We start from the raw sequence: 21,044 nt of genomic DNA on the forward strand, positions 1-21,044 counted from the left end.
ATTGAGCCGTGAAAATAAAAAATCTTTTTTCCACGAAAAGTTTAGTCCCAAATTTTTTTTTTTTCACAAGGGTAACAGGAGAAAATGGACCCCAAAAATTGTTGTGCAATTTCTCCAGAGTACCCTCCTGATGTGCCTCAACAGTGGCAACCCCCACAAGCAGGGCTGTGGCGTCGGTAAGCCAAACCTCCGACTCCTTAATTTCCCTGACTTCCTACGACTCTGATTCCACAGCACTTCCTCACTACTGAGCATGTACATAAAGTGCAGCACAGATTCATGTCATCTAAAAGCTGACATCCTTAGATCAGGAACAGAACAGACATTTATAGGAAATTTGATAACTTACCCAATTTCTTTACAGATTTACAGCACATACTGCATTGAACTACTGAACCCAATTTATTATATATTTTAGGAGTCGAGTTGGTACATTTTATACCGACTCCACGACTCTGACTCCACAGCCCTCCCCACAAGTGACCCTATATTGAAATTGATTCAGTGTTTTCCTGGTATGTGAACGTTATAATGTGGTGGCATACGTCCGTTCTATAAAATGCATGAGGTGTGTAGCATGCATCAGGTTGGCATACGTGAGTTGTGTAAGTCAGAAATTAATTTAGTAGTGCATGGATGTGTGGTACAGTCTGAAGCATTCTCTCATACACAGGCCAGGTTTGTCAGGGCAAGTATCGCACTGATAAGTGTTGTCCTTGCTATCCCCCCTTCTGTAACACTCTGCACCTGTTTTGCGACCTTCCTTTCTTTGTGCTTTGAGGGATCTTGCCAGGGAAGTGTTGACCTGGTACGATACGAGCACCTTCAGTTGCTGAAGTACTGGGGCCCGCTGCTTCCTGACTCCAAAGATTAAGGCCTTGATCACTACCTCCTGGAATTGAAGGTACGACGTAGCAGTCTGGCCTGCACATTGTGATAGCACATAAGTATTGTACATTGCCATCTGTACAATGTGCGCGGCCAGCTTCTTGTACCACACCTTGGCTTTTCTCATGGCACTGTACGGCTGGAGGACTTGATCAGAGAGCTCAACTTCCCCAGTGTTCTTGTTGTACACCAGGACACAGTCTGGTTTGGTGACCTGCGTAGAGGTACCTCGTGCAGTGCTGGGGGTGCTGCCATCACTATGTATTGTGGTCAAAGAAAGGACATCCTTCTTGTACTTGACCACCAGCATGTTGTCGCTACATTGGTCTTTGCTCTCGCCCTTCCTGAGCAGCTGCCCAATTAGCGTCGTTGGGAGGCCTCTCTGATATTTGTGGACAGATCCGCATGCTGCGGTAGCTCTGGGAGAGAGAGAGAGAGAGAGACTTAAAGACAGGGATGCTGGTATAAAAGTTATCTACGTACAGGTGATAACCTTTATCCAGCAGTGGGTGCACCAAATCCCACACAATGTTCCCACTCACTCCTGGAACAGGGGGACATTCAGGGATCAATACGGGTGTCCTTCCTTTCATAAACTCTAAACCTGTGGGTGTATCCTGAGGTACACAGCTTGGAGAGTTTAATTCTGTACCTGGCCCTCTTACTGGGCAGGTATTGCTGGAATTTGAGCCTCCCCTTGAAATCTATTAGGGACTCCTCCACACAGTTGTCCCTTTGGGGAACGTACGCCACAGCAAACTTGTTGCTGAAGTGATCAATGACCAGCCGAACTTTGAAAAGTCTGTCATCTCGGGGAGGGCATTGTGCATTGTCACTGTAATGCAAATATTTTTTCATTGCCTCAAATAGTTTATGGGTCACAGCACTGCGGAACAGTGGAGTGTTATATAAAACATCATCAGTCCAATATTGCCGAAGTTCTGGCTTCTTCACTAACCCCGTCTAAGGACAAGGCCCCAAAACGTCAACATTTTTACTGCGTCTACAGGGGTCTAGATAGAAAATAATAAAGGGCGGTTTTGTGCTAAAAATTGCTGGTCGTATAAATTTGTCTGGGCCACCATGTGGTTTACAAAATCCTCGGAGAAAGTCTAGTTCTGTGAGGCCGGTGGTGTCAAATTAGATTTCTGATTGCGCCACAAAATCAAGAATATGTGGCTTGTAATCTTTGGGGGGTGAGGTCCATACACTGGGCAGTAGCGGTGGGCGCTCGTTCAGTTTCTGTCCTGGGGCATCTGCGTGGCGGTTCAGTATCACTTGAGGAGGAGGAGGATGAAAAATAAAATAAGATGGCATCGTCTCCCTCACTGTCAGTGTTGGAGGCAAGGAAGGCCTATGCCTCCTCCGCTGAATACCGTGATTGGGACATTTTTTCACGTATGCGGTGTCGGTGTATGTACCAAATTTTTATTCAGGTTGTGTGTGGTATAGTGTAAACTTCTTTTTTTTTTTTTTGTATTTAAAAGGGAGAAAAAAAGAAAATCTAGAAAGAAAAAGATAAAAGTAAAATAAATGTAAAAATTTACTGAAATAAAAACAAACTCACTAAATAGACGTCAGTAAAAAAAAGAAAAAAAGACTGAGCGCCCGCAACTACCTGACACTAACCCTGACTATATTCAGGGCCGATTACTACAGTATATTTTTACTGTCCCTAATCTACTCTACTCCTATCAACTAATCATCTGAATTATTATTATTTTTAGTGTGTGTGTGTGTGTGTGTGTGTGTGTGTGTGTGTGTGTGTGTGTGGGTCAAACAGCTGGAGGCCGATCAGTGATGTACGTCACCGACCAGCGCTCAACGGCTGTAGGACGCACTCACAGATGTGGTGCATAAAGGGGATTAAAACAGAAAAATAAATCCTTGCCAAAAGTAAGCATTGGTAACAATCAGTGATGTGACTCTGATCAGCGCTGTAGGATCCACACACTGAGGTGGGGAATAGACGGGGACAAAAAAAAGCCTTGGAAAAAAAGCAAGCTCGGGTGCCGATCACTGATTTGTCACTGATCAGCACTCGGCAGCTGGAGGACTCATGCACACACAGAAGTGCTGCAAAGAGGGGGGTGAGAGAAATAGACTGGGACAAAAAAAAAGTCCTGGAAAACAGCACGCACGAGTTCCGATCAGTGATTTACCAAAAATTGAGCGATCAAGTGCTGATCAGTGCTCGGTGGAAGAAGGGGGATTGGGGTGGATTAGGAAAAATCAGGGATCAGGAGCGTCTTTCAGGAATCGTAGGAACACCAGCGGCAGTGATAGTGCAGACTTCAAAAAGTCTGTGGCACCCACAAAGCCCAGCACAGCGCAACAGAACAGTTGTACTGAGGTCAGATCGCATCTGTGCTCTGATTGGTGTTATCAACATCATCGTCCATTCACAGCAATCAGTGCTGTTCCTGGTAACGCTGGCATTGCTATGCTCCAGCCTATGATTAGTGCTGTTACAACAGCGATCAAGGGCCTGGTGACACCGGTGTTGCCAGGCTCCAGCCTATAATCGATGCTGTTACAGCACCGATCATAGGCTGGACATTGGTGTTTCAGGCAATTTTATTGCCTGAAACACTGAAATTGCTGTGATTGGCTGTTCAATTCTGAACAGCCAATCACAGTGATCATAGTTGCGGGGGTTTGCTGCCACCCCCCCGTGATGACGACTCCCGGTGCCCTGCTGTGAAAATCAGCAGGTACCTTAATGCGATCACCCGTAACTTTGGTCGCGGTGTCACATTAAAGATATGACATAACCATATGTCCAAGGTTGGCAAGTACCTACCAACCTGGACGTATGGAGACTTCCAAGGTCATGAAGGGGTTAACCCTTCCTGACATGTGACACCTGGTACTTCATATGTCAGCTCCTGAACACACCGCTTTCCTGGCCGATGATGGCTGTAATATTCGCCTGCGGCTGTTAACCTATGAAATGCTGCTGTCAAACTATGACAGCAGTATTTACGGCACGCATCTCGGATGAGCGCTGTTCTAATCTCTGATCAGTGTGCCCGTGATGTATTTGCAGTTGCCGTGACAGCTAGGGATCTACTGAAGACCCCAATGTCTGTCATGGTATTCCTGTGAAAGCCAGCCTGTAGCCCTCATTCATACGAGACCGTGATTTTTTCTATATACCGCAACACTCTTGTATTGTTGTATATAGTTTAAGCAATCAGGCAATCGCAGGGTCAAGTCTTTTAAGAGGACTACAAAATACAGTTAAAAAAAAAAACATTAAATAAATACACGTGGTATCACTACGTTGGTAAGTCAGATCTATCAAAATATAATTAATCAAATCTGTAAATGGGGGAGGGGTGGGAATCAAAATTGTGGTTTTTCAGCCAATGCAAAAGCATAAAAAATTGCATTAAGAGGCGATCAAAACATTTTATCTAATTCCAAATGGTATCAATAAAAAATGTCGGCTCAAAGCACAAGAAACAAGCCCTCACTTAGCTCCATCACCCGAATATTGAAAACATTACAGCTGTCAGAAAATCCACATTTTTTTTTTCCACCACTTAAATAATAAAAAAACTATGTATCTTTGGAATCACCGTAATTGTGCTGATCTGGAGAATCCTATTTCCAAGTCACTTTTACCATCACAATAAAAAAAAAAATAAAAAAACAAAAAGAATTGCACTTTTTTCACTATTTCGCAGCACTTGGTATTTTTTCCCATTTTCATGTACATTACCTGATAAAATGGATGTGATCACCCAAAAGTACCAGTTGCCCCGTAAAATCCAAGCCTTCATAAGGCTATGACAACAGAAAAATAAAGTTATTAGAAAGTGAGGAAAAACGAAAGTGCAGAAAAAATAGCAAATTGCCCTGTTAGGGAGGGGTTAATAAAAATGTCCTACTGTTATGGTCCCACAGCCACTAGAACAGTGGTCCCCAACCTTTTTTGCACCAGGGACCGGCTTGAAGCAAGATCATTTTTCCATGGCCCAGCAAGGAGGGGGTGGGGTGGGCGGGGCTTTGGTCATATGGGGGCGGGGTAATGGAGGGATTTGGAGTTTAGTGCATACTTATCATATAGTGTAGACCAGGTCCCCGCCAGGAGCCCCACATAATGTGCTGTGCCAGGAGCCGCATCACTGAGGCCCCATCACGCCCTGCAGCAGGACAGGGCAGCTGTCCTGACAGCTGCTGTTCAGCTGCATTTACTTCATTCCAGGGGCGGACACAGACTGTAGTGGGCCCCTGTGCAAGAAATTTTTGGGGGCCCCCCCCGCCCTTCATAAGGCAACAAAGTTATGTAAACATAACCCCCCCATGTGCATCTCTCACCCCCCCATGTGCAGCTCACCCCCGTGCATCTCTCATCCCCCTCCATGCATCTCTCATCCCCCTCCGTGCATCTCTCATCCCCCTCCGTGCATCTCTCATCCCCCCCCGTGCATCTCTCATCCCCCCCCGTGCATCTCTCATCCCCCCCCGTGCATCTCTCATCCCCCCCCGTGCATCTCTCATCCCCCCCCGTGCATCTCTCATCCCCCTCTGTGCATCTCTCATCCCCCTCTGTGCATCTCTCATCCCCCTCTGTGCATCTCTCATCCCCCCCCCGTGCATCTCTCATCCCCCCCCCGTGCATCTCTCATCCCCCCCCGTGCATCTCTCACCCACCCCCCGTGCATCTCTCACCCACCCCCCGTGCATCTCTCACCCACCCCCCGTGCATCTCTCACCCACCCCCCGTGCATCTCTCACCCACCCCCCGTGCATCTCTCACCCACCCCCCGTGCATCTCTCACCCACCCCCCGTGCATCTCTCACCCACCCCCCGTGCATCTCTCACCCACCCCCCGTGCATCTCTCACCCACCCCCCGTGCATCTCTCACCCACCCCCCGTGCATCTCTCACCCACCCCCCGTGCATCTCTCACCCACCCCCCGTGCATCTCTCACCCACCCCCCGTGCATCTCTCACCCACCCCCCGTGCATCTCTCACCCCCCCGTGCATCTCTCATCTCTCCCCTCCCTCCCATGTGCATCTCTCCCCTCCCCCCCATGTGCATCTCTCATCTCTCCCCTCCCCCCCGTGCATCTCTCATCCACCTCCCGTGCATCTCTCATCCCCCCCGTGCATCTCTCATCCCCCCCGTGCATCTCTCATCCCCCCCGTGCATCTCTCATCCACCCCCCGTGCATCTCTCATCCACCCCCCGTGCATCTCTCATCCACCCCCCGTGCATCTCTCATCCACCCCCCGTGCATCTCTCATCCACCCCCCGTGCATCTCTCATCCACCCCCCGTGCATCTCTCATCCACCCCCCGTGCATCTCTCATCCACCCCCCGTGCATCTCTCATCCACCCCCCGTGCATCTCTCATCCACCCCCCGTGCATCTCTCATCCACCCCCCGTGCATCTCTCATCCACCCCCCGTGCATCTCTCATCCACCCCCCGTGCATCTCTCATCCACCCCCCGTGCATCTCTCATCCACCCCCCGTGCATCTCTCATCCACCCCCCGTGCATCTCTCATCCACCCCCCGTGCATCTCTCATCCACCCCCCGTGCATCTCTCATCCACCCCCCGTGCATCTCTCATCCACCCCCCGTGCATCTCTCATCCACCCCCCGTGCATCTCTCATCCACCCCCCGTGCATCTCTCATCCACCCCCCGTGCATCTCTCATCCACCCCCCGTGCATCTCTCATCCACCCCCCGTGCATCTCTCATCCACCCCCCGTGCATCTCTCATCCACCCCCCGTGCATCTCTCATCCACCCCCCGTGCATCTCTCACCCCCCCGTGCATCTCTCATCTCTCCCCTCCCTCCCATGTGCATCTCTCATCTCTCCCCTCCCCCCATGTGCATCTCTCATCTCTCCCCTCCCTCCCATGTGCATCTCTCATCTCTCCCCTCCCTCCCATGTGCATCTCTCATCTCTCCCCTCCCCCCCGTGCATCTCTCATCCACCCCCCGTGCATCTCTCATCCACCCCCCGTGCATCTCTCATCCACCCCCCGTGCATCTCTCATCCACCCCCCCGTGCATCTCTCATCCACCCCCCGTGCATCTCTCATCCACCCCCCGTGCATCTCTCATCCACCCCCCGTGCATCTCTCATCCACCCCCCGTGCATCTCTCATCCACCCCCCGTGCATCTCTCATCCACCCCCCGTGCATCTCTCATCCACCCCCCGTGCATCTCTCATCCACCCCCCGTGCATCTCTCATCCACCCCCCGTGCATCTCTCATCCACCCCCCGTGCATCTCTCATCCACCCCCCGTGCATCTCTCATCCACCCCCCGTGCATCTCTCATCCACCCCCCGTGCATCTCTCATCTCTCCCCTCCCTCCCATGTGCATCTCTCATCTCTCCCCTCCCTCCCATGTGCATCTCTCATCTCTCCCCTCCCTCCCATGTGCATCTCTCATCTCTCCCCTCCCTCCCATGTGCATCTCTCATCTCTCCCCTCCCTCCCATGTGCATCTCTCATCTCTCCCCTCCCTCCCATGTGCATCTCTCATCTCTCCCCTCCCTCCCATGTGCATCTCTCATCTCTCCCCTCCCTCCCATGTGCATCTCTCATCTCTCCCCTCCCTCCCATGTGCATCTCTCATCTCTCCCCTCCCTCCCATGTGCATCTCTCATCTCTCCCCTCCCTCCCATGTGCATCTCTCATCTCTCCCCTCCCTCCCATGTGCATCTCTCATCTCTCCCCTCCCTCCCATGTGCATCTCTCATCTCTCCCCTCCCTCCCATGTGCATCTCTCATCTCTCCCCTCCCTCCCATGTGCATCTCTCATCTCTCCCCTCCCTCCCATGTGCATCTCTCATCTCTCCCCTCCCTCCCATGTGCATCTCTCATCTCTCCCCTCCCTCCCATGTGCATCTCTCATCTCTCCCCTCCCTCCCATGTGCATCTCTCATCTCTCCCCTCCCTCCCATGTGCATCTCCCATTCCCCCCACTCCTAGTTAATTGTATTTTAAAAAAAAATAAAACTTGTTATACTTACCCCCATGCGATCCCTGCAGAATCCTGGCGCTCGTCCAAATCGCTGACACCAGGTTCTCCTGACTTCCGGCCATGTGACGGCGCCGTCACATGACCGGAAGTCAGGGGAATCATGAAGGTGCTGCCGCAGCAGCGCAGCGCTAAGATGTCCCGGACCCGGCGCTTAGCATGCGGCCGGGGGCCCCATGAGGAGAGAGACGCACAAGAGGGGGGCTCCGAGGGGGCTCCTACCGGCCGGGCCCCATACTGGAGTCAGGGCAGTCATGCCCTGATGGCGGCCCTGCTGGAGGCTGGAGGGGCCCCCTCTCCCCGCGGACCGGATGAAAAACCCCAACGGCCCGGTCCTGGTCCGTGGACCGGCGGTTGGGGACCTCTGCACTAGAATACCTATGTAACTCCAAAGACAATCCTGTACACTTCCTCCAGAGAGTAAGACCTTTAGTCACTCTACTAAGAGATCATGAATGGCCTCTTTATTCAGGATTCCCTATTGCTGTATACGATAGTGGGTTTTGTAAAATAGACAACCCCCTTTAATTTTCCTGATACTTGTAAATCTTTATATATAGAGCGCAACTTTACTCTTCTCTGCTTTCAAACTTTTACTAAAAACGAATGTATCTGAGCCAACATAAAAGGGGTGGCAGAGTAAGCAGACCGCAGATTTACATGAAGTGCTGCCACGTGTGCTAATAGTATGGGCCTTGGGCTGAAATGGTAACTAGTGAAATTATTGGCCATAAGGGTATGTGCCCACGTAGCGTTTTACAAGCGTATTTGATACGGAATTTCTGCAGCGGAAACGCTTGTAAAACACTTGTTATTCCGCACCCCATGGTCCCCAATGAGAATCCGCAAGTTCTATGCCCATGCTGCGGATTTTTCCGCAGTGTTTTTGATGCGCACAAAAATCTGCAGCATGTCAATTAATTTTGCGTTTCCGCAAGCGGAATTGCCTTTTGAATGCATTAAAAAACGCAAGGCAATTCCACATGGCGAAAACGCGCTATAAACGCTTGCGAAATTCCGCATGCGTTTTTCCGGGAAAGGACATGCTTAAATGAAGCGCAAATTTTCCGCTTCATTTCCGCAACGTGGGCACATAGCCTAAGAGTTCCAATCTACTCAAGGTCCGTTACTCAGCCAAAATGAAGCGCTTTTGTCAGTGTGCATTGACCATTCCAGGCATTTCTAGGTCAGTCATGTATTTTAAGGGGATACCTGGGACCTTGTGTTACCTGCCTGCTGTGCCCGGCACAGAGCAGGCACAGAGCAGTCACAGCTTCTGACGGCGATTCCGCTGCCTCTATTGACGACACGTCGACAGAGCGGCAGCTTTTTTTTCCAATCTGCTCTGTTGACATTGCAGGACTTTCAACGTCATGCTGCTTCAACGTCATGCTCCAGTTAGGCAGCGGGGAGCCGGCTGTCAATTAGCATGATGTTGACAGACGCGCCTGGTTAACAGAGCAGAGCGGAAAGTCTGTCGAGGTGATCACTGGCAGGAGCGGTCTGTGCCAGCAAAGAACGGCGCCAAACAAAACCTGCAGGTGGGTAGCAACTAACTGCCTTTTTAGTACAAATTTAAAAAAATATATTTTTTTTTATACAAAGTTTCAGATATGTCCTATAATGCAGCTGTTCCCATGCATTGGCGAATATAATTTGGCAGGTGCAGTTTTCCCTGTGGATCAACTATTAGCCACACACCAGCCTCTACTTGATAATCGGTTATCTTCAGCAGCAACCCCTTTAATTCCTTCCTATTTTCAGATATACTGGTATGTCCAATATTGGGTCCCAGAGTATGTTGTGAGCTCAGGAGCTGAGCCTGCATCATACCTGTCAGTTAATAGCTGTGTTATACAGCCATCATCTGCCTCAAACAGCAAGGAGTAGAGCTGAGCTCTGTCCGCTGCTGTTATCCCCTTTAAATGCTGCTGTAAATTTCTGATAGAAGTTAAAAATAAATAAAAAAAACAAAAACAAACATATTTGGTATTGCTGTATCTGTCAAAGTCTGATCCATCAAAGTATAAAATTAATTAAACCCATCGGTTAACAATGTAAAGAAAAAAAAAATTTAAATGACAAAATTGCGGTTTTTAATTTGCTGCATCTAAATCTATTGGATCGCAGGTGCGATTGAATCACATATCAACTTCAACAACTGTGATCCTATATACGTCCTTAAAGGATGTATGTGGATATGATCTATTTTAACAATAGGTTTTCGCATTAGTTATAATAAAGGTTACATTTTATACACAATCTCCTTCTCTTATCCCTTCTATTTTGTGGTGGTGTACACTGGTGTGTTTCTACGTCTGATGAGATATGACAACCTCTTCATTACCAAAAAATACAAGAAGCAAGCAAAATGCTGTGTCTATATATTTTTTTCTGAGTGTTTCTTCAGCCCTTAGGCTTCCTATAGCTAAAAATAATCACCTCAGTGTTACTCGCCTCCACCCGCTCCAGCGCCCACTCTGCACTGCCGCAGTGAGATCACAGCCACACCACAAAGTGACGGTTGCGCCCAATCCCCGGGCTCCTAGCTCCGCCAGTACACTTGGTTGGTCTATGGAGACTTCTATTGCCATAGTTAGCATTATCATTTCGCTCTGTGGAAGTCACAATGTAGCTAGTTTGCTTACACATTGCCTAAATATTATAATTTTGTTACGTAATGTTGCAGGTTTTGGCATTTTTTCCTTTAACTTTCTGAAGAGAATTACAAGAGACTTTGATGAGCGACCGCTTTCTGCTGGAGGAAATAAAATTGGAGAGGGCGGCTTTGGAATGGTTTTCCAGGGCCACTTCAAGAATGAGAATGTGGCAGTGAAAAAACTAACAAATGTAGGTATCAGCCTTGTGTTTTTTGTTTTTTTTTGTAATGTAATAGAGATATTCACACTTGTTGCTTTTGAAGTGCAGTATGTGAAATTTCTTCTTGCTGGCCAACTTAGTGCTTCTTGAGAGTTTACTCCTATGTTTAAACCCTTCCCTCCCAGATGCTGTTAACAGCTCCGTAGCATCTTGGGGCAGGTGCACAAGACCCTATATTCTCTCATCCGAGAGAATCGAGCCGATTATGCAAATTACACTAATCAAACTCTGATCAGAGTGTGATCATAGTGCTCCGATTCTCATGGATGAGGAGATGTATCCAATCCATCTTCTCCTCCTTTCTTTGAGGCTTTGGAAATCAGACTGCACTCAGCTGTCGTCAGAGTGCAGTCCAATGTTTCCCACACACTCATTGACTTGCATATCCGAGTACAATCCAAATATCGGATTACACTCGGGCATTCAGATATTGTTTCCTCGGACAATGTGCACTGCCCCATAGCATAACATTGGTCCGGCTGTGATTCATTGTTTTGTTAGATCACATTTCGACCAAAAAACTCGTCTGCACCTGCCCTTGGACTGCTAGATCGGGTCTTAGCTTTGATTGGCAGTGTCTGGGAGGGAGAAGACACTGAAGAAACATCCCGTTGGTCTACACGCTGTATTTAAAGTTAAATATACAGCTGCATTGCTCTCACTGGTTTGTCTTTTATTTTTCCTATGTTTGTCTGCAACTTCTTGTTATTACTGTGGATCATAGTTGTTTTCTGGCTTATTTGAAAACTGGGTTTAGTAAACTTGTGCTGTCTACCTTGCCATGATTGCTGAGCCCAGTTACTTCATACTGTGCTTCTAAAGTAACAAATATGAAATATCTTTTTTGGAGTGATGCAGCATAAAACAAAAGTGTCAAAATCGGGATCGCAGGGATTTTTATAGGGTATTTAAAGTATTTTTGAGGTGGAGCTAAGGACTTACAGGCAGTTGGTTGCCATCTAAGCTGTCACAGACCACTCCTGGCTATTCTGCTGCTTCATGTGACCTCAGGTCAGCCAAGCAGCTCTTCCTCTTCTGGTCTGCTCTGTGGAAGAGGGGGAACTGCCCATGTCATGCTGTTTGACAGCTGGATCCCTGCTGCCTATCATCATAACATCCACAGAAATGCCCTGTCAACACAGCAGAGCAGAAGAGAAGCAGATGCTCTGTCGACCCGATGCCGCCGGAAGTGGCAGATTCAGCGGCAGGAGCGGTCTGAGCCAGCAGACATCGGCATCAGGCAGAAAAGGCTGTAGTTCGCCTGTAAGTTCTTAGTACAATAGCAAAAAAAAAAGTGTTCCAGAGAAGTCAATTTTTTTTGACCAAGTGATAGGTCCTCTTCAATGCATGATTATCTAATTTTCACAGATTGCTGATGCAAGTTTACAGGACCTTAAAGATCAGTTTGAGCAGGAAATAAAAACAATGGCTCGGTGAGTACATGTAACCAATACTACTTCTGTATATACAGTGCGGTAGTTTAAATGATTCCTTAAAGTGAAATATTCGGCTGCATTGCTCTCACGGTTTTGTCTTCTGTTTTTCTGCAACTTATTGTTACTAAGGTTCATGGGTGTTTGTCTGGTTTCATTGAAAACTGGGTTCAGCAAACTTGTTCTGTCTATTTTGCCATGATTGCTGAGCCCAGTGACTAGTTGCAGTGGTCACATGCTGTAGACTGGACATCCTCACTGAAGCCCTGTAAACAAAGACTAGCAGATGATAGGTGGCGCTGGGGCAGCAGGGGCTTTTGTTATGCCGAAGCTGATCCAGCCTGAGAGCCGTTTTCTATGAATCTGGACAATCCCTTTAATTTTTTTATTGTATGACATATAGCATATTTGTAGCAAACACATAAAATGATTGCAGTGGGCACTTCATATTGCAAACTAATACTAGAGGAGAAAGTTTGCTACTCTTCATAAAGGTCTTCAATGGCATGTAGAGACAGTATATATTCAATTAATATTGAATTGTATGGATATAATATATTTCTCAAGACATTGTTCATTATTATACAAATATATTTTGTTTGATTTCTTTTGCTACTGTGGGATAGTTATTTTGAAGTGCATTATGGGCCTTTAAGAGAAATAGGTAGGTAAAAGGTGATCATTTATTTTAGGCTGGAATTTCACTTTAATTTTTGTTCTCATTTGTGATGTTTTAAACCTATTTGGTTGCTGCTACTTATGGCCCATACCATGACTTACTTTTCTTCTAATTATGGTAGTTTGCATTATGAAATAATAATCACAATAGTTTGAGTAATCTACATCTTGAATGGTCTAATACATGCACTGGGAATATTGGGATATTAATACCCAGTATATCCTATTGCTTAGTCACAGGAATGCACTGTTGTGATTTTTCAGTCTATTTTGCGGCGAGTGCACTAAAGAAACCCATAAGTAATAAAGGTACAGTACTGTACAAAAGTTTTAGGCAGGTGTGGAAAAATGCTGCAAAGTAAGAATGGAAGTGTCAATAGTTTTATTTTTTTAATAGTCAAAGGTGAATGAGCAAAATAGAAATCAAAATCAAATCCGTATTTGGTGTGACTGCCCTTCGAAATAGAAGAATTGATGCTAAGTACACTCTCACACAGTTTTTGAAGGAAATCTGCAGGGAGGTTGTTCCAAACATCTTAGAAAAATAGCTACAGATCTTCTATGGATGTAGGCTTGCACATAAACCATATAATCCCAGACAGACTTGATGATGTTGCGATCAGGGCTCTATAAGGGAGATATCCATCACTTCCAAGACTCCTTGATCTTTTTTTATTCTGCAGATAGTTCTTAATTACATTAGCTGTATGTTTGGGGTCATCTTGCGGCAGAATAAATTTGGAGCCAATCAAACGCCTCCCTGATGGTATTACACAATGGATAAGAATCTGCCTGTATTTCTCAGCATTGAGGGCATCATTAATCTTCAACACATCCCCAACTTGTAAGGAACCTCCACAGTGCTTCACTGTTGCCTGCAGACCTGTTGTACCACTCTACAGTCCTCTGGCAAACCAACGTGCTTCTGTTACAGCTAAATATTTCACATTTTGCCTCTTCAGACCGGAGCATTTGCTGTCATTTTTATGTTCCTAGTTCCCTTATTTTTGGGCACAGTTAAGTCGTTTGGCCTTGTTTCCATGTTGAATATATGGCTTTTTGGCAGAAATTCTTCCTTGAAGACCACTTCTAGTAAGTCTTCCTAAAACTTTTGCACAGTACTGTATGTAACCAGGTTTCTAGGTTTCCACGTGCTATTCACCCACAGGGTATTTTAAACATATTTAATACTTGCATTTAATTTAACATCTCTTTAGGTGTCATCATGAGAACATTGTGAAGTTACTCGGCTTCTCCAATGATGGTGACAATTACTGCTTGGTTTACACTTACATGTCTAATGGTTCTCTACTGGACCGACTGGCTTGTCTGGTGAGTGGCTATCATGTTATGCTTTGTGAGTAGATGTACGGTTAGTGACTGACATGTATGAAACTCATTTTCTTTTTTTCTTTCAGAATAGCACAGATCCACTATCCTGGAGTAGGAGATATAATATTGTGTTGGGAACCGCACAAGGAATCAAATACTTACATGAAAATAATCACATCCACAGAGACATTAAGAGGTTGGTGACGATAAAGAAATTATTGGGTTAAATTGTGTTTCATTATATATTATATTATTTTTATTTTTTTTCTTCTTTAAGTGCAAATATTCTTCTGGATGATAGTTTTACCCCCAAAATCTCTGACTTTGGTCTTGCGAGAGCTACTGGACATTTGGCACGAACCATGATGACGGAAAGAATTGTAGGCACCACTGCCTACATGGCTCCAGAGGCCCTACGGGGAGAGATCACTATAAAATCTGATATATTCAGCTTTGGGGTGGTAAGTAACTGTAGAATACTTCACTTTTAATGGTTTTGCAATAGCAGCTTGAGAGATATGTTCCAAAGTATGTTACCGGAATGGTTGTTTGGCAGTACATAATACATATACATGGATCGCTATTGTATACAAATGCTCACGGTCTGTGTCAGTATATATGAATAATATATAGTTGCAATCAAAATAATTCAACCTCCATTGAAAATTTATTAGCAAAAGTTAGTTTAAGAACAATGTAAACAGTTCAACATAACTAATATAATAAGTGGGTTCTCCAAATTGAACACAAAGTGCTACTTTTCCTGATTAGGCTGGGTGCACACGTTGCAGGTTTGCTAACAGAACCTGAAGCAGAACCTGTTGCCAGCAAAGTGACTGGGAAGACTGAAGTGCCATGCACACTGAGTATTTTTGACTTGCAGATTTGGTACAGAAAATATTCTGCAGCATGTCCATTCTCCATGTGTTTTTGCACAGACAAAATGCAGCCTCCAAAAAACGTTGGGGCAGCACAGTGGCTCAGTGGTTAGCACTGCAGCCTTACCGCGCATTCTCCCCTTGTTTGCGTGGGTTTCCTCCCACACTCCAAAGATATACTGATAAGGAATTTAGATTGTGAGCCCCAATGGGGACAGCTTTGATAATGTATGTAAAGCGCTGCGGAATATGTTGGCGCTATATAGAGAGAGAAAAGTTGCAGGCAAAAAAAAGTGGCAAACATGCAATGTTTTGGGGGCTGCGTTTTCTTGCCAAGAGATGCATAAATTTCAGCTCCCAAAATACTCAACGTGTGCACATACCCTTACAGGCTCAGAATTCAACCCCTACACAAGTGTCTTTAGTACTTAGTAGAAACCGTTTAGCTGTTATGACCTTCTGCCAGGTTGATGCCAGCATCTGGCAGCATTCCTGAGGAATATAGGCCTCTCTCTCCTAGGCAATGGCCTCCAGTTCGCTAATAATTTTTGTGCTGGCATGCTGCAGCTGCCTTCAAATCCCACCAAAGATTTTCTACGAGGTTTAAGTCAGACTACTGTTACAGCCAATCCAGAATCTTCCAGTTCTTCTGAAAGGGTTGCAGTTGGAAAAATAGTTATCAAGTTCAAAGTTAAATGAACACTAGCTATACTACCTTGACGTGGCAGAAAGGGAGCTTTCACTGGCAGCCCCCAAGCAGCTGATCAAAACCCCTCAAGTGACTGCTAAAGACCTACAGCAAGATCTGGAGACAGGAGGCACTTTTGTTTGCTTGCACAGTAAGGTGCATACTGACTGCTGATTGTCTGCAGACCTGAACTCTAAAGCGTTCAGCTATACTGACAAAAAAGCACAAGAAAAGTTGTCTCCAGTATGCTCAAAATTATACAAATAAGTCACAGTTGTTTGGGGATTTTTATTCTGTGGAGCGATGAAACAGAAGTGTAGGAGGAAGCCTACACTGAAAAGATCACCCTGCTTACAGCATAGCATGGTGCTGGCTAGGCAATGCTTCGGTTCTTCTTTGCTTCCTCTGGCATTAGAAACTGGCAGCATGTTGAAAGCTAGATGGATTCAATCAAGTATCAGCAAATCCTAAGAGGCATGTCATGCCTTTTTATGTGGAAGCTGAAGATTCCAACAAGACAATCCCAAGCATTCCACAAAATCCACCCAGGCTTGGTTTCAGAAGTCTTGGAAGATTCTGGATTGACTCTTAGTTGCTGCTTGACTTGAACTCCTAGAAGATCTTTGGAATTTGAAGAAAGCAGTTATACCATACAAACCCAAGAATATTGGTGAACTAGAGGCCATTGACCATGAGAAATTGGCTAAGATTCCTCAGGAACATTTCTAGAAGCTGTTCTCTGACCAAGCATAACATTTGCAACAGTTCATAACTGCCAAAAGGTGTTCCTTTTTAAAGGGAATCTGTCAGTAGGATTAACCCTCCTAAGCAGACTACTTGAGCATGCAAGTAATAGAAAATTGAATAAAATAATGCCTTGATATCTGTGATCCGATGTCTTGTTCCTGTAAAAAAAAAAAAAAAAAAAAAAAAAACTGTTAAGATCTATGGACAGGACACAAATCTCCCTGAGAATCTGCCTCCAGAGCTTGTTTTTAATGAAAGTGGATGTTACCAGTGTGAGAGCAGAATGTCAGTCATTACATGTCTCACACTGGTAATGCCTCCTTTCATGTAAAATAAGCTTCGTAGGCAGAGTCTTATGTAGATCAGTGTTCAGCCCATAGTCTGGAACAGCTCATTAACATATTTACAGAGAAATCTACGTTTTTCTTATAAGACCTTGGCTCACGGATATCACCTTATGATTTTATTCAGCTGCCTATGACTTACATGCCCATATAGACTGCTTAGCTGGGTTGATACTACTGACAGATTCCCTTTTAAGTAGTAAAGATGCTTGTCTTGAGAGGCTGAACAATTCAGAGACTGGAGTAGTCATTAAAAGTGACATTTTGTGTTGGATTTTGAGAAATCACTTGTTCGATTAGTTGTGTTGAGCTACTTAACTTGTTCTTGTTTCATTGGTTTATTGTAAACAGCAGAAAGTTTGTAAATTTTGCTAAAAAAAAAAAACTAATTTGCAATGGAGGTTGAATAACTTTGATGGCCACATCGTGTACTTGTATGTATCACTGAAACGTATGGACTAAAAATGTATAACTCACTTCATTTAACACTATTTTTAGGTATTGTTGGAAATCATTTCTGGTCTTGCACCATTTGATGAGGATCGGAATCCAGTATTACTGGTAACATTTCTTTTTTTTTTATTATTCTTGCATAGTTTAGTTTGGCTATGTCCTTAAGGCAGTTTTTTTTTAGTTTGTTTACATACAGAAAAAATGTTTTTGTTCCCTTAGCTTGAGATGAAAGAAGAAATCGAAGAGGAAGAGAAAACACTTGAGGAGTATGTGGATAAAAAGATGGAAGATGCCGAACTCCACTTAGTAGAAAAAATGTACAGTATTTCTAGCCGGTGTCTGAACCAAATGAAAAATAAGAGACCAAACATTGACACGGTATATATGCCACTTATTTTGCAGAATAGACTGTGTATTTTTCATCCATTTGCACAGTTAACATGTAATATTATATTTCATTCTCCAGGTGCTCCATGATTTGGAAAATGTCACCAGCATCCGATCTGGCTTCTGATTTATGCTATGTTCTCTGCGCATATATTTATTACATTTTAATTTACATGGACTATACCAATTTTGTGTGCCAGATTCTTTAAAAATAAATTGTTAAAGAGGCCTTGAGAGGAAATGAAGGTGCTTGTACAGCTAGTGCAATGGAAAAGTACAGTGCGGTTGTTTGCTATATGTATCTCCTCCAGTATTTCTCTGTTCTTGATTTTTATACATCTCCCACTTTGTGTAGCAAAAATAAATGCAAAAAAATAGTAAATCAACCGCCTATACCCAATAATTTCCTTTAATGCACAGTATGTTCCAATGTAGTAAAGACATGAAAATGATAGAAATTCATAGGAAGTAGCAAAAAGGGCAGAAACACTTTACTAGTTAGCATTATGCCATTAAGTACTTAAAGGGATGGTCAACCTTTAGAGTTCCTCATTATTAGCAGGAGATGGGTTAGTTGGACTGCTGAGTTCCCCAGAGATCAGATGTAACCTGTAGTGTCTAATCTCTCTGTATAACCACAAGGAACTGAAGCTATACATGATAGGCAGCCCACCGACTTCATTGTGTATGTCATACATGGGTCCAGCGCAGGGAGATTTGCTCTTTTGAAGCCGCTTTCTGCTACATCTTATTGAAGGTCCTATACTTACCAGTGGCTTTTCAAAACTAAATGAACTTTTTTATTATAGTTTTGCAAAACCATGTTTAAAGAGACTCTCATGTATTTAATTTATTTATCATTAGATGTAAGGCGATGTTCAGTATTTGTTCCACTCCTGGTTTTGGCTTACAAATACTGATGTAAAATGCTGACCAATCAGAGGAAAAATATAATGGAAACACGTCACCACTTCTACATTTTTCACCCAATCCTGTTTTTTCCTTACAAATACTAAAATAAAATGCTGAACATGTGAATGTGGCTCAAGGAGTACCAATTACCAGTCTGGGGTTGCCATTTATATGTAAGAATAAAAAATTGGGAAGCCCCTGATTGGCGAATTTTAAATATCACCTATTAACAAACAAGGTACAAGTGTCGCTAATGTTCTTCTGGATTGTGGAATCTCTAGGGATTCACTCTCTCAGGTAGGAATTACCGTATTTTATTCGGTCGTCCATGACAGCACCACGTGAGAGAGAGGATCCGCCCATCTAGGACAGGAAACCTACAGGTTAAAAAGGGCGGCCCTCTCTTCCCGCCTCAGTTTAGGCTTACCTGCAGAAGATGGACTCCTGTCCCAGAGAGGGCCACAACAGGTGGTTGGAGCCGGTCCGTCCCGGTCCTCTGGAGATGCCACGGCAGGGCTCATGGGGGCGCCTCCGTGAGCGTTGCGGCAGGCGCGACATCGCCTCACGGGAGGTAGATGTCCGGCAGGAGTGGGGCCGCTAGCGGGCTTCCCCCCCCGCTACCGCTTGCAGGAGATCCAGGTCGCGCCGGCGGCGCACGTGACGGGCGCGACCTTCTGACGCGACTTCCGCTGCACTGGGCAGGAAGCCCTGTGATGTCACCGGAAGGGGCGGGGCTCGTTTGAATTTTTTGGGCGCGAGCAGCTGAACGCCGGGGGATTGAGCGGCGAGTAGCCCACCTGGATCCCACCTGGACCTGGGGAGGAAGACCAAGGAGCAGGTAACGCCCTCCTGGGTAAAAAAAAAAAAAAGGAAACACACACCCACACATGGTACCGGTATGGCCAGTATATAAAGGGTCTGGTAACATACAGAGGTGCTTCCCAGCCCATTCTTACATTGTAAGCTATGGAAGATTCACAGGAGCTGTCACCTAGGCAACAACATCTGCTGCAGGAGCAGCCCTCTGGGGAGCCCTCACAACTAGTGGCGCAGCGTCATTCCCGGCTAGGGTCTGGTCGTACAACTAGAAGAGCTACCACTAAGAGCAGGAAGGACGGTCCGGTGCGGCGTGATTCCTCGCCATGCATGCTGGATTCTTCTGCTTCTACGGTACCGAAGGTTCTGTGGGGTGAGTGGAATCTTCGTGAAAGTTCTACTAATGTTTCCTCCTTCTTTCTATCTATGACTTTCTTTTAGAGCAAGAAATGTTCCTCGAAGTCCAAGCACAGAGAGTGTGCCTTATGCAGCTGTCCACTCCCTGATTCATATAGCAAAAGGTTATGTCAGCTTTGTATCAGCAAAATGATATCGGAGGAGACCCCAGATTTTTCCCTAGGCCTAAGAACTTTAATAAGGGAAGAAATAGGCAAAGCATTGCAAGGTTCAGAGTCTGGGCATATTCCTCAAGAAACCCAGCCGGGTTCAGACTCTGAGCTATCGGTCGCTTCCTCCTCCGCCTTCTCTTCCTCTGATAGTGAGCCAGATAGACAGTGCTTCCCCCTGAAGGAGGTCGATGCCCTAGTAAAAGCCGTCCGATCTACAATGGGGATAGTGGACTCGAGGGTAGAGAAGTCAGCTGAGGATGTTATGTTTGGTGGTCTGGGGCTAAAGAAGAGAAGGGTCTTTCCAGTAAATTCAAGGGTGAAAGACCTCATTGATAAGGAGTGGAGAAAGCCTGACAAGAAGGGTAGTGTTCCTCCATCCTTTAAAAGGAAATATCCGTTTGAGGATGCTATGTGTTCCTCCTGGTTAAAAGCACCCAAGCTGGATGTTGCTGTTACTAAAGCAGCGAAAAGAACTTCCCTCCCGTTCGATGATATGGGTGCATTGAGAGATCCCCTAGACAGACGGGCTGATACTTTCCTGAAAGGGGCATGGGAGACAGCTGCGGGAGCACTGAGACCAACAGTAGCAGCTACCTGTACGTCCAGAGCCCTGATGGTGTGGCTTGAACAGCTAGACAGTCAGTTGAAGGATGGGACTTCTAGGAAAGACATTATTTCTTCCCTTCCACTGGTTCAGGGGGCGGCAGCTTTTCTTGCTGATGCATCTGTGGACTCTGTGAGGTTGGCAGCAAAGTCAGCAGCACTGTCAAATGCGGCTCGGCGAGCCTTGTGGATTAAAAGCTGGCCAGGGGATTTACAGACTAAGTCCAGACTGTGTACAATCCCGTGTGAAGGGGAATACCTCTTTGGTCAGACCATGGATGACTTATTGGAGAAAGTGGGGGACCCTAAGAAGGGGTTTCCATCAGTACCTCTACCCTCCTTTAAGAGATCGTTCCGGAAGAGGAAATTTTTCCCGAAGAGATATTTCAGGGAGCAAGACAAGTCTGATGAAAGAGG

General features: G+C 45.6%; 1 protein-coding gene across 2 annotated transcripts in view; it reads left to right on the forward strand.

Annotated features, from left to right (window-relative positions):
* Positions 1–18,109, forward strand: part of IRAK4 (interleukin 1 receptor associated kinase 4) — a 34,373-nt gene extending 16,264 nt beyond the window's left edge. Inside the window, exons 1-9 of one of the 2 annotated variants that reach the window (XM_073652032.1) lie at positions 9,426–9,448; positions 10,597–10,757; positions 12,156–12,220; positions 14,116–14,230; positions 14,317–14,426; positions 14,508–14,691; positions 17,386–17,448; positions 17,560–17,718; positions 17,807–18,109. In XM_073652032.1, coding sequence (XP_073508133.1) covers positions 10,701–10,757; positions 12,156–12,220; positions 14,116–14,230; positions 14,317–14,426; positions 14,508–14,691; positions 17,386–17,448; positions 17,560–17,718; positions 17,807–17,854 — 801 coding nt within the window. In that variant the 5' untranslated portion in view covers positions 9,426–9,448; positions 10,597–10,700 and the 3' untranslated portion in view covers positions 17,855–18,109. Of the gene's footprint in view, positions 1–9,425; positions 9,449–10,596; positions 10,758–12,155; positions 12,221–14,115; positions 14,231–14,316; positions 14,427–14,507; positions 14,692–17,385; positions 17,449–17,559; positions 17,719–17,806 lie in introns of those variants that run through there. The other variant, XM_073652031.1, reaches the window with a different exon arrangement.
* The last annotated feature ends 2,935 nt before the right edge of the window (positions 18,110–21,044 follow it).

The sequence above is a fragment of the Phyllobates terribilis genome, unplaced genomic scaffold (genome assembly GCF_046119375.1).
Source record: "Phyllobates terribilis strain yellow unplaced genomic scaffold, ASM4611937v1 Scaffold_11__3_contigs__length_659146591, whole genome shotgun sequence".
Taxonomy (NCBI): Eukaryota; Metazoa; Chordata; class Amphibia; order Anura; family Dendrobatidae; genus Phyllobates; species Phyllobates terribilis.